This window comes from Peromyscus maniculatus, chromosome 17 (genome assembly GCF_049852395.1).
Source record: "Peromyscus maniculatus bairdii isolate BWxNUB_F1_BW_parent chromosome 17, HU_Pman_BW_mat_3.1, whole genome shotgun sequence".
Taxonomy (NCBI): domain Eukaryota; kingdom Metazoa; phylum Chordata; class Mammalia; order Rodentia; family Cricetidae; genus Peromyscus; species Peromyscus maniculatus.
This window is the reverse complement of record NC_134868.1, coordinates 57,480,384-57,494,161: the sequence shown is the minus strand read 5'-3', so window position 1 is coordinate 57,494,161 and position 13,778 is coordinate 57,480,384. Positions and strand designations below refer to the sequence as shown.

Genomic DNA, 13,778 nt, shown 5'->3' with positions numbered 1-13,778 from the left:
CCGTCCGGGTGCAGTAATTCAGAAGTGGATGCAATGTCACATTTGCTTTTCAGCGGAGAATGCGTGTGTAAGATGCGGGCTGGATGTAGCGGAAGCCCCCACAGGCTGCCCCGCGTCCTTGGACCATGAAGGTCCTGGATGAGAGCCTCTTCTGGATGCTGCTCCCGTTCTTCCACCTGATCGCCAGTGCCGCCGAGCACGAGGAGGTGGCCAGACACGCCATCAAGTTGCACCGGGGGAAGGGGGCCACGGCCACTCAGAGGAAGCAGTGGGTCCTGGACAGCTGCCGGAGGCTCACGGGGCTCCTGCGGCAGAAGAACGTGGTCCTGAACAAGCTGAAGAATGCCATCAGAGCGGTGGAGAGGGACGCCGGCCTGTCGGGCGAGGAGAAGCTCTTCCAGGTGCACACGTTCGAGATCTTCCAGAAAGAACTGAACGAGAGCGAGAATTCGGTCTTCCAGGCCATCTACGGACTGCAGAGAGCCCTGCAGGGGGATTACCGAGATGTGGTCAACATGAAAGAGAGCAGCAAGCAGCGGCTGGAGGCTTTGCGGGAGGCCGCCATTAAGGTCAGCTGCCGCCGCCGCCGCCGGTCGGCGGGGATCTGTCGGGATGGGAGTTGGGGCTGAGGTGACACACACAATTAGGAAGGCTGGCCGGAGGGAGTACCTTCCTCGCAGCCTGTGTGTTCTGCCATTGCTTCTAGGAGGTTCCCAGCCATGTCATGTAAATCCTCGTGCTCAGCTCAAACTGACTAGGGTTGGCTTGTGCTCTACCTGTGAACTCAGAAAGTAGCTAAATATCCACGTGGATCTGTGCTTCGTGCTCGGCACCACAATGCCTTTGCAGCGTTGCTGTGCGCAGCACATGGTTCCGTGGTAGCCCAGAGCAGGCCGGTTTGGTATGTTTTTAAGTAGCTCCCCCAACCCCACGGTTTTTTGCTAAGCTCGGCGTATTTGAGCAGTTTAGGATGCTTGACTCCCTCTGCTGGTTAGAGTTAGAATTGCACCTGCACAAATGGCCCATTGACCCAGAAAACGTGTAGATCTAATCCAGATCAGAGCCTTTAGTGGACGTGAGGAAGTCATGACCTGGTGTGACCCTTACCAAAGCCTCATTTCTTACAAATCATTAGGAAGAGACAGAATATGTGGAACTTCTTGCTGCCGAAAAACACCAAGTGGAAGCCCTTAAAAACATGCAGCATCGAAACAAGAGTCTGTCCATGCTTGACGAGATCCTCGAAGACGTGAGGAAGGCTGCCGACCGTTTGGAGGAGGAGATAGAGGAGCATGCCTTCGATGACAATAAATCAGTAAGCAGCGCTCCCGAGTGACCCTCTTCCACCTGCTGAGCCATTATGAGGAGCATGGGCCCCGACATGCTCGAGGTGTTCACTTGTGTGTCTTAGGGAAGCTGAGACTGAGGGCAGGCTAAAACACTTCTGCGCCACGTTGGAATTAATATGACGTGTCCTCAGAAGTGAGCTAGCTTTCTGCTTTCTCTCGTAACAGTCACACTCATTCCTGTATAAACGGCTTGTCTCGGGCCCTAGCTTTGACACTCAGCTTGGGTTGGGACTCTAGACTCAGGGTTTTGGGTGGTTGAGTTTTAATGCTTATCTGCTGGGGCGTCTGTTAAATTCTGCAAAAGACCGGCTTATAGCAGAAATAGGATTCCGGCTTCTCATTTGTCCTATGTTGAGATCGTAAGGGAAAATTCATACTGTTGTCAAGAATGGTGGGTCTTGGGTGGACCTATAAACGGTTATGGAGTAAAAACAAATCAGTAAATGCAGACGTGTGTGGGGAGAATAGAAAACAGGGAAGGAAAGGGGCGCTTAATTCTTTCTGGGTTCGGAGAAGAGCTCCTAGTTATTTCTAAAGCTATAAACATTTAAAAGAATATACCATAAGTAAATTAGATGTTTGGAAGTAGCATAAGTCCTAATATTTTTACCCCTAAATTCTTTAGTTGAAAATTTCTCTGATTCTGGCCAGTGGATACTATTGGGTTGGTTTGTTTTGTTTGTTGGAAGTACTGGGTATTGAACCCAGGGCTGTGCACATTGCTGGAAAAGTGCCATACCACTGGATTACACACCCAGCCTTCTCTCCACTTTTATTTATTACGAGAGGGGATCTTGCTAGATTGCCTCTGCTACCCTTGAATTCATTCTGGAGCCTAGGGAGGTCTTGATCTTGGGATTCTTGTGCCTTACCTTCATGAGCTGGGATTCCAGACCTTGGCCCCAGACTTAACATTACTGATCTTTTTGTCACAGAACACTAAAACACTTCAGTTACTCTTTCTGATTCTTTTTGTTGTTGTTGTTGTTGTTTTGTTTTTTGAGGGGTAAGGTTTCTCTGTGTAACTTGAGAGCCTGTCCTGGAACTCCCTCTGTAGCCCAGGCTGGCCTGGAACTCACAGAGATCCTCCTGCCTCTGCCTCCCAAGTGCAGGGATTAAAGGTGTACACCACCACCACCTGGCTACAGTCCTGATTCTTTAAATGCTGGTGTGAACACATTTAGTTCTAATTGTGTAACATTGGTTGCTCTTCCAGGTCAAAGGGGTCAACTTCGAGGCTGTTCTGAGAGTGGAGGAGGAGGAGGCCAGTTCCAAGCAGAATATCACAAAGCGGGAAGTGGAGGATGGCCTGGGTCTCAGCATGCTTATCGACTCCCAGAACAACCAATACATTCTGACCAAGCCCCGAGACTCCACCATCCCTCGTGCGGACCACCACTTTATAAAGGCAAGCCGTGCCCATCAGCCTGGGGCTGGCCCACGAGGTTGAGCTGCCTCCGGTCTGCCCGATGCCAGCCTTCTGGCTGTCAGAGGCTCCACTGGGGCACTCCCATCTCTTCCTTCAGAAGCCTTTCTGGTCTTGTTTCCTTTTGGTGAGATGGAGTCTCGCTCTGGAGCCCAGGCTGGCCTGGAGCTCACTAGGTAGTGCAGTTTGGCCCTGAATTCCCGGAAGTCCTCCTGCCTTAGCCTCCAGAGTGCGGGCATCACAGGAGACAGCACCACGTTTGACTTCTAAACGGCCTCTCTTGATGGGCAGAGAAGACAGGATGCCCAGGGGCTCCTCCCAGGTGCTGATTCTCACTGGAGAACCAAGCGCATGTCGGGTGCTGCTGTCCATGGTTGTGACAGAATGGCCTACAGAGCCGACTCTGTAGCTGACATCATCAGTACCCTCCCTGGAGGTCGGGGCTCCTCTGAAGAGTTCTCTTCCCCTCCTTTTGTGATGAGTACATAATCTCTATGAAATATTGGAGACTGGATAAATACCCTGTTCCAAGTCTCACTCGCCCGGGGGGTTTCAACACCGTACTGGATCTTACCGCATCAGTTACTGAGTGGTGAGAAATCCAACGGTGAAGGTACCATGGATTAACGTGTGAGCTCTTAGGGCCCTGGAACCAAAACACTCAATGCAATTCAAGCAGTCACGGGTCGTGGAATGTCCTTTAGAGGGCTTGAGCAAGGAGACAAACCCTTTCAGAACTGGACTTCATCTCTTAGAACACAGTTTAGGGGCCTCAGCCTCTGTGTGAGACATAGCAGTAGTGAGCATTAGCCCCTGGCTTTCATCACTTGCTTTTTAGTCTCACGAGATGAGGTGAAGTCGAGGATCCCCGTCCCCTTCCGCCCTCACAGTCGGCCGCTCTTACTGGTTTTCCTTTCTGTGTTAGGACATCGTGACCATAGGAATGTTGTCCCTACCTTGCGGCTGGCTGTGTACAACAATAGGATTGCCCACGATGTTTGGGTATATAATCTGTGGTGTGCTGCTGGGGCCCTCCGGGCTGAACAGTATTAAGGTAAGCATAATTCTCACTGTCTTAGTGTCTAACAAGATGGAACCCAAACATGAACGGACACTAACAAATCTGAGCTTGAGTCAGTGAAGAGACCAGTCAGAGAGAGACCCTTGGTGCATGGGAATATTGCATTTCTTGATGCAAGGTGGCTTGATGACAGGCTATCTGTCTCTTTAAATTATATTACTATTAAAAATTGCATTTCTGGTGATATGATGGCCCGGATTGTCCAGACCAACATTCAGACAACAATAAGCCAGCTGCAAACGTTGGTCTCAGTGTAATTTTCTGTAGTTGCTGTGGTTTGGGGGAGGTGACTGAAGTCCCAGTCTCAGGAGACAGTAGAGCTCAAGCCGTCTGTGGGGCAGGGTGATGATCCCTGTCATAAGGAAAGAAACACATTCCGGCAGGAACGAAAGGGTTCCTGGGCATTTTTGAGTTCGTCACTTAAGCATACAGTGGGAAAAGGGGCTCAGAATGGGTGCTGTGAGTTCCTGGTGGAGGGACTCACCCAGGAGAGCACAGGACCAGCCTCAGAAGCCTCCTCAGAACCCTCCTCATTCCACTGAGACCCCCTAAGGGAAGGGAAGGAAGCAGTGTGCAGGGACCAGAGGGTACTCAGTCCTTGAACCAGCTCAGAAGAGCTCCGTGACTTCCCCAGGCCGAAGTCTGACAACCACGGGAGACGCATCATCTTTTTGTTGTTGTTCTTGTTCTTCAAGATAGGGTTTCTCCGTGTAGTTTTGGTGCCTGTCCTGGAGCTCGCTCTGTAGACCAGGCTGGCCTCAAACTCATAGAGATCTGCCTGCCTCTGCCTCCCGAATGCTGGGATTAAAGATGTGAGCCACCTGGCCAGGAGACTCATCTTAATAGCAAACGATCTCTGGCCAGAAAAAAGAGCTGTCTGCCCAGCCTGCTCAGGCTTCAAGCCTGGTGCCTTCCAGGAACAAGTTAACCTGATTCGGAGGCAGCCCTGCGTCCGTGAGGGCCTCAAAGGCTTCACAGCGCAGTGAACTGTGCTCCAGGCTCATATTCTGCACAGATATTTCCACTGACTTAGAACAGTATAATACGATTAAGGAGAAACTCCCCTCTGCCTCACCCCTTCCCCACCCGGAGTGTAGAGGGTAAGAGCAGGCGCTAGGAGCAGAGATCACTCCCAAACAAGCTGTTAAGTCAGAATAACTGGGCCACACAGCACCAGGGTACTTCGAGCACTCAGTCCGCTGTACCACGAGAAGGTGAACGTGATTGTGAGCGAAGATCCAAGGGCATCATCCTAGCTAACAGTGGGATGTAGTCAGGAGAACCCAAACCGTAACCTGTCCCTATAGGAACTCGATAGGCTTTCAGTATGAAGTCGAGAAACGGAGATTTAAGTGTATCGTTCTGGCATCATAGCAATGGTCTGACCAAGAGAAGGGACGAGAAAGGAAAGGAAAACAGAAGTAAGGGAGCATAAAACAAGAAGATGTCAAGGAGGTAACATCTGGCCCGACAGGAAGTGGAACGAGTTCCCGTATCGAAAGATAAACGATGGTGTCCCAACAGAAGCGTCGTAAAGCAGAGCTGTGGTGTAGGCAGAGGAAGTGAGGAAGTGAGGAAGTGAGGAAGGCTGAAGGCGCACACAGACCCAGACAAGGACGCGGCACCCTCGGTCCATGCTGACTCAGGACAGTGCGGGCTCAGAACACCGCACCACCCAGTGAACACTGGAGAAAGTTAAAACCTAATATATCGTCCTGTTTCTTTTCGTTTAATTTGACACTATTAAAAACAAGTGACAAATGAGTCAAGATATATTTAATATATATAAAGATATAATATATATATATATATATATATATATATATATATAATTATATAAACCTTACATAATAAAACCTCTGGGATGTGGCCAAATGTGAAAAATTCACCTCCTGAGAAAAACTTCCCCGTATCCCAACAAGAAGTCAATGTGAATTGTCTTAAACTCAGCTTTGGTGCCTCTTCCTTGTTCCCAGGAGTAGAGGGTGGGGGGTGGAGGGGGATGTGGGGGGATGGAGGGAGGGAGGGAGGGAGGGAGGGAGGGAGGGGGTGAGGCTGAGAAGAGGAGTGGCGAAGGCAGAAGTGGCCATATATTTGAGTCGGTGAACCCCACAGCTGCTTCTCAATAGAAACTGTAATGAAAATGAAAATAAATATTCCTCTGGCAAATCAAGAAAGTGTGTGTGTGTGTGTGCACACGCGCACAGTCAGGAAGTCAAAAGATCTCGGATATAAGGGAAATTCACAGAATTTATTTATTTTTAAAAAACATACTGTGGGGGGGGGGGCTGGGGAATATTCCTCTGTATCAGCACATGTTGTTTTGCTAACCTGTGCTAAGAACATAAAACATTCAATATTCTCCTTCTTTGTTTTTCAGTCTATTGTACAGGTGGAGACATTGGGAGAATTTGGGGTCTTCTTTACCCTGTTTCTTGTTGGCTTAGAGTTTTCTCCAGAAAAGCTCAGGAAGGTAAGGACCCAAACTCCTCGGCCATTGCCAGGGAGCAACTTGGTTTACTCCCTTTTTTTTTTTTTTTTTTTTTTTTAAACTCACAGAGAGTCTACTTGGCTATTAAGTGGTTCTTGTTTGTTTAACTAGTTCATTAAAAATAATAATTAAAAATAAACGAATTTTAATTAAGTTTGATACTGGTTTTTTAGAAAATCAGTTTGAAAAAGTCAAAACTAATAAATGTCTCGAAACAAGGAAAACCGAACGAAACAGGACTGTTGGGGGCTGGGGAGATGGCACAGCACCTAAGAGGTGCTTGCCACCAGTCCTGACCGCCAGGGTCTGATGTCCGGGACCCACACTGTGGAAGGAGTGGATCAACTCCTGCAAGGTGTCCTGACCGCCAGGGTCTGATGTCCAGGACCCACACTGTGGAAGGAGTGGATCAGCTCCTGCGAGGTGTCTTCTGACCTGCGGAGGCAGGCTGTGGCACCTCCCCACCAATCAATCAGCAGATGTTGAAAGAATGTTGTAAATAATCTGAATAACTTAACGGCTAAGCGGCAGGCAGCCTGACTGCCTGATGGAATGTTATGAAGCCACTAAAATACTACAGTGTAGAAACAGAGGAAAATGTTTGGTACAGCAGTAACCTGAAGCAAAGCTGAGGGGCTGGAGAGATGGCTCAGTGGTTAAAGCCCTTACTGACCTTGCAGAGGACCTGCATTCTGTGCCCAGCACCCACCTCAGGTGGCTCACAGGCTTGGAATCACCTGTAACTCCACCTCCAGGAGGATCCAGCCCTGAGTGCGCCTGAACTCACGTGCACACACCCACACACACAGACACACATAATTAAAAATAAACAAACCTTTGAAAGAAAGAAATGAAATTGTGTACATTAGTATGAACCTGTAATCCTAGCTATTTGGGAGGTTGAAACAGGAGGGTTCCAGCCTGACCTGCATGTAGTCAGACCCATATGGAAAAAAAAGACATATTACATGATAATAGCATTGTAAAGAGGCAAGCGCACACACATGGAGACAATAGGGAATCACCATTGTTGGACCCTTCTCTGTGTTTTCAAATTTTCTATAGTACTTCTTTTTTCAAACAACATTTCATTATTTTTTGAGGATTTTTTAAAAAATTAATTTATTTTGATCATATTCACTTCCTCACCCAATTCCTCCCAGATCTACTTCCCTAATCCCCAACTTTGTTCTCTCTCTCTCTCTCTCTCTCTCTCTCTCTCTCTCTCTCTCTCTCTCTCTCTCTCTCTCTCTCTCTCATTCTTTGAGAGGTTCAAGTTTCATAGAATGTGTTTTGATCATATTTAGGCCCCCAACTCTTCCCAAATTTGGGTCTATTTTCTTTTTTAACCTATAAGGACAAATTTGTGCTACCCAAATATTCTTGGGTGTATGGTCTTCTGTTGGAGTGTGGGCAGCTTACCAGAGGACACAGTCTTAGGAAACAACTGTCTCTCCCTCTCCCAGCAGCTAACCGCTGCCATCCGTGCCATAGCTGTGGGTGGGATTGTGTGCCCAGCTCCAGGGTCCACACTGGGATTTGATCTGGCTTGGGCTTGCACCAGCTTTGTGCCTGCCGGCACAGCTGCTGACCACCCACACTGCCTTTGGCTCGTGCGCTCTTCCCACTCCCTCTTCTACAGTGACCCCTGAGCCTTAGGAAGAAGGTGTGCTGTGTGCATTCGCTTTAGGGCCCAGCACTCTGTGATCTTATTCTCTGCACTTTGGCGGGTTGTGGGTCTCTCCATTACTAACCATCTACCGCCAGTAGGCGCTGCTCAGGTGACCTGTGGGTATAACGATAAGTCATTAGGAGTCAGTTTAATGCTATGTTCATTTAAACAGCAGAATAGCAGTAGGAGATTCTCCCCTAGAGCCCACGCCCTGTCTAGCCATCGATTCTTGGCTCAGTAATGGTGCCAGGTTTGGGTTTCATCTTACGGAATAAGGGCTTGAGTCCAATCAGAAGGTGGTTGGTTACTCCATTAATGTTTATAGCGCTATTGCACCAGAGGGCACACCTTGCCAAGCCAGTCATTGTTGTGGTTTGCATGATTCACAGTTGGTTATGATGAATGATGACTTTTCTCCTCTAGTAGCATGCATAGCACCGTCTAGCAGTGTGAAAGCTAGCCAGTATTTTGGGTTTTTGTTGTTGGTGGTGGTGATGGTTGAGAGTCCCCTGTAGACTCTTGATAGAACCTGATCTTCACTCTGTAGCTCGGGGTGGCCCTGGCATTGTGGCAGTCTGTCTGCCTCTGCCTCCCATGTACTGGAATTTAAATGTGTATCACCACTCCTAACTATCTGCCTTTTTTTTTTTTAAACATTGCTGCAAGCTCTGTTAATCTGTCTGATCTCACTTCCCGGGACCAACGTCTCAAGGCATGCTTCTTGAGGAGTTCTGAATTGTGTTGGTGCCATCTTCCAGAGACTTTGGTCTTCTTCATGTGCTTCTTACATCATAGGCCACATATGTTAATTTCTAAACTCAAAGTTCACAGAAAAGTAACCATTCTTCTAGATTCTAAATTTAAAAAAGCTCCATTTTTTCCTAAGCATTCTCTTGAGGAATATGGGGTAGGGAAGGAATAAGCTTAGGTAGAAGGGATTTTGTTAGAGTAAGTCAGGACCAGCCATCACAGGTGCCGTCTTGGGCAGGCTTCCTGGAAACATGTAACATCTGGGATTTTATAACTAGAGATAGTTGATGCAAACAGTGGGTGGTTCACGGATAAAGCAAGGCAGGTAAAGTTCTATAATGAGCAACAGGACCTTCAGCAGGGCTCTCATCTTTCTAGACATCAGTTGGGACATCATCTGTGTGGTAGAATTTTGGTAATGTTTCTCCTGGTTTTCACAATCAATTTTTTTTCTGTAGTGTTCAAGGGTTGATGCTGACATGATGTTCTATTATATATTACTAACATCGTGTTTGTAAGCATTGTAAAGCAGTTCTAGTTCTGATTAGCGCTGCCTGGAGGCTTTGCCCTTGTGATCTAGACATGGGGAGAGCCTGAAGGACGGACTCTCGCGCTGTCACGGGAGTGTGTTGTGGGTGCTTGAGGGGGTGACGCGCCTGATAAAGGAGAATAACGTTGGGCAGGAGCCGTGCGTTGTCTGGAGTCCTTGTTGGCCTTCGTTTAGTGGCCCCACACTCCTCTCTTCTCCTCCGTGCTGGGTGGGAGCCCCAGACCTAGACAGTGCCTTGGCTCTGCACTTTCATCGCCAAGATGCAACTTGTTCCTGTTGCAGTTCCCGGTTTGGAGTGCAGAGGATCGGTATTGATTTACCAAACCACCGTATTCAGTCCTTCATCTTCCCTGCCTTCTCATGAAGATATAAATGACAGCCCAAAGGAAGGAAAGCGAGCACTTCACACCAGTAGGTCTCTTCCATGTAGGCAGCGTATGTTTGGTAGAAAACATCTGATAATGTTTTCCAAAACGGTAGTAATTGGGGGACACCGTCTCAGGACTGAATCCTCAGAAGGGCTGATTAGAAACAAAGTTCCTGGAATCTGGAAGAGCTTCCCAGTGTGGCAGAGAATGCAGTCTCCCCGCCCTGAGTGTCCATCCCTGCTGACTGCTCAGTCTGGGGTCGTGGACCTGCCAGGGTCTTGCTTTGAAATTGACTTGAATTATTCTCTTTGTTCTGAGACATGGTCTGTAGTGAAGACTGGACTTGAGCTCACTCAGAGATCCTCCCACCTCACCCTCCCTAGTGCCGGGGTTACCTGCCTTTGAATGTTGTTCTTTTTTTTTAATCTTCAGTTTGTCAGTTTCTACCTCTCTCCAAATAAATTATGAGTGGGGGAGCCGGAGCTGTTTCTTCTCGTGTCTTCTTCTGCACTTGCAGCAGGTTCCTGCTGTGCCCCGGTGCTCAGCCCCTTAGCAGCTGTAGGTCCAGTGCAGCACACCCTGCCCTGTTGCCTGGCTTCAGGGTTTCAGAAGGATGTGCCGCGGGAAAGAAGAAACAAACCTGAGATAGCCTGTGGGGCTGGGACCCAGCTGTCTGGGGATGAGAGCTATTGTGGGAAGTTTGCCAATAGGAGCTTCCTAGTGCTTCTTTGCGGGAATCACCTGGCGATAAAGCCCACGCCGCCGTCTGACCCAGGGCGACCAGTAGACTGTATTTCAAATGCATCCTGGGTCCCGTGCTGACTGGGAACTTCTGACTGAACCCACTTGTACCTGAGTCTTCCCATGAATTGTTCCCCCCCCCCCCCCCCCCCCGCCTCCCCCGGGCCCTCCACGTGCTGGTCTACTCTCGCAAGGACCCCAGATTCCTTCCGTCTCAAAGATCATTCAGTTTCACTGTTCCTCCCTCCAGATGTGGAAACTCAAGCTGTAGAATCTGTTAGGTACCTGCGCTCATGGCTAGTGATTGACAGAAGTAGTCTTAAACTCCAGGCCCTTTAAGGGTTGGTAAGACTGTTTTAAAAAATTGCCATCCTTGCTCATAGGAGTAACTGCCACAAATTCATGAGCCTGAACAGTTGAGTGGGCTTCCTAAGTGGCTCCACGAGATGCAGCCCAGGGCACTCCTACTGTTCATGGCAGGAATGTTAAGATATGAGTTAACTCCAGAGCACCACATAACTGCCAAGTACAGGAGCGGAGAGAAAGGCCTCTGGGCATCTGGGACCAGCCTCTGTGGGGCTGCCCATTATTGTTTGTTTTTTGCTCTTTTTGGGGGATCTGCCACCCAGCTCTCAAATAAATCACACAGAGGCTTATTCTTACTTATAAATGTTTGGCCTTAGCTTGGCTTGTTTCTAGCCAGCTTTCCTTAACTTAAATTATCCTGTCTACCTTTTGCCTCTGGGCCTTTTCTCATTTTCATACTTCTGTAAATCTTACTGGCTGTGTGTCTGGGTGGCTGGCCCCTGGAGTCCTCCTCCTTCTCTGGCTACTTCTTTCTTTTATTCCTCACAGATTTCTCCTTTTATTTATTCTCTCTGCCTGGCAGTTTATTCTATAAAGCAGGAACTCTGAAGGACTATCTTGCCTTGTTTTAGCACAGTTCAGCGGTCACTTCCCTGCGGGGCCTGCATGTCCAGTTTATACAACATACTATCAATCAGTTCTGGCAAGAGCAGCTTCTTGCCCAAATGGCTTGCCACATTGAAAGCAAACACCATAAGGAGTTTCTTCGATGCCCAATCATCTCTGAAGTAAATTGATGCTGCCAGGAGCAGATGTGTCTCATTGTCATGAAAAGCCTTAGTTTAACAAAACATTTTAAGTGCCATATTCTGTAGGTCTTTGAAGTGTTTGAAAACCATTTATCTATCTAAAATATATCCTTATATGATCTGGAAAACATACCTAACATATACAATTTTGATTTTTATCAATGACTAACTACTAACCTATGTTCCTGATTATCCTATATACTTTATAATAATAGCTTTCAAAAACTAGAACTTCACCCTACATTTCCAAATGGACTGCATAGGCACAATACCTCAAACAAAAATGGAAACATACATACAATATACTGTAACAAAAAATAACCTTAAATTTGTATCAGTATACAAAAATCCTTTAAACAAGAGTAGAAACACATATACAGTATAACAAAAATAATTTTAAATTTGTATCAATATCCTATATTCCCCTAAATGATAACAAACATCCATAACCCACCAAATAACCAAAGACCACCCACACCCCCAACTCTTTGGAATGTGGGCGTAGTTTTCTCCATACTGCTTCCTGCCATCTGTGGATGAAGCATCTTTAGGGTCCCAGAGAGAAAATTTGAGATAATGACCAAGTCCTGGGAAGACTAGCAGTAACCTTTACTGATAGGTATCACCTGTCTAGATTCAAGAGATCTCCCCTGATCAAACCTGACCCATATTAACCCTGAAGGAATCCACAGCCTCTCATCTCCTGTGGGAACAAAACTCCAAAGCATTTTTTTATTTCCATTTGACAGATCTCACTGTGTAGACCAGGCTGGCCTCAGACTCACAGAGATCCACCTGGCTCTGCCTCCTGAGTTCTGGGATTAAAAGTGTGTCCCACCGCCGCCCAGCTTTTCTCTTTTAAAGTTAAGGCATTCCTAAAGTATCTAGATTGGTTCAATTTATCAGTCCAGCTCACAACCCCATGTGTCCTAGCAGCTGTCTTTTGCTTCTCAACAGTCAAATTCGAAATCAACCACACAGCATGCAGGATCCAGACTCCCTGTGTGTTTCCCATCTCTGCATGGCATATTCTTTTTTATATTACTTTACCTCTCTCTTTAAAGGCTTTATTTTTAAACTATTCTTTTTTTTTCTATGACTCTACCCTTTTCCTTTTCTTAAGCCTACGCACCTTGTTAAACACGCTGTAACCTGTTTGGGTTTTTTTTTTTTTTTTTTTTCTGTCTGGACTTCTTTATTGCGTATCTTTTAGCCTTTTTGACTCCATGAACAAACTTTTAACTGCTAAGCAATGGGACCTCTGCCCAAAGCGTTGGCAGCTGGCTCCGCCCACTTCTCAGGTAGGGAAAGCGAAGCTGAAAGCTCATGAGCCAGTCAGAGGTTCATGCTGAGAACTGCATTCAACCTTCCTAGAGCTCTAAAATGCCAATGCTTATGCTGTGGCAGGTGTTTGACTTAGTTTTTTGTTCCTACTCAATATACTGGCTGCTAAAGGGCTCACCGCAGGAGGTGGAAACTCTTAAAGGAGCCGTATCCTCTTTTTTTAAGCTTTCTTAAGTCCTGCGTGGAAATTTGGGCTCTACATTGGGTACCAAAATGTTGTTAGTTGCTTTCTTACACTTTGTCTCTTTGGGGGACCTGCCACCCAGCTCCCAAATAAATCACACATAGAGGCTTATTCTTAATTATAAATGCCCGACCTTAGCTTGGTTTGGTTTTTAACGTAAATTATCCCATCTATCTTTGGCCTCAGGGCTTTTATCTTTCTCAACTCCTGTATACCTTTTCTTTCCTTCTTAATCCCTGGGTGGCTGGGTGGCTGGGTGGCTGGGTGGCTGGACCCTGAAGGCCTCCTCCTTCCTGTCTTGTTACTTGATCTTCTTTCAGATTTCTCCTTCTATATCTTCTCTCTGCCCGCCAGCCCCGCCTATCCTTTCTCCTGCCTTGCTATTGGCTGTTCAGCTCTTTATTAGACCATCAGGTGTTTTAGACAGGCACAGTAACCCAGCTTCACAGAGTTAAACAAATGCAACATAAACAAAAGTAACACACCTTAAAATCATATTCTACAACAGCCCACCCCTACTCATGAGTCTGTCTAAGCTACATAGCAAAGGAGACTAAGCAGCTGTTGGACCCAGTCATCTGTCATTGACCTCTGTGGTGATCACATGATCTGTATGTGGGCTTGTTTGGAAATCTCAGAGACTTTTATTCCTGATCAGCCCGGCTGTGCATAATGGGAGGCCAGTGAGTGTTCACTCAGCTACAGTC

The 13,778-nt window shown here is 47.2% G+C and overlaps 1 protein-coding gene across 3 annotated transcripts in view; it reads left to right on the top strand.

Annotated features, from left to right (window-relative positions):
• Slc9d1 (solute carrier family 9 member D1) overlaps positions 1–13,778 on the top strand; it is a 40,988-nt gene that overhangs the window by 6,525 nt on the left and 20,685 nt on the right. For all 3 annotated transcript variants that reach the window (XM_006981292.4, XM_042262976.2, XM_076553701.1), the window contains exons 3-7: positions 54–569; positions 1,136–1,315; positions 2,566–2,757; positions 3,701–3,829; positions 6,237–6,329. In XM_006981292.4, coding sequence (XP_006981354.1) covers positions 126–569; positions 1,136–1,315; positions 2,566–2,757; positions 3,701–3,829; positions 6,237–6,329 — 1,038 coding nt within the window. In that variant the 5' untranslated portion in view covers positions 54–125. The remainder of the gene's footprint in view (positions 1–53; positions 570–1,135; positions 1,316–2,565; positions 2,758–3,700; positions 3,830–6,236; positions 6,330–13,778) is intronic.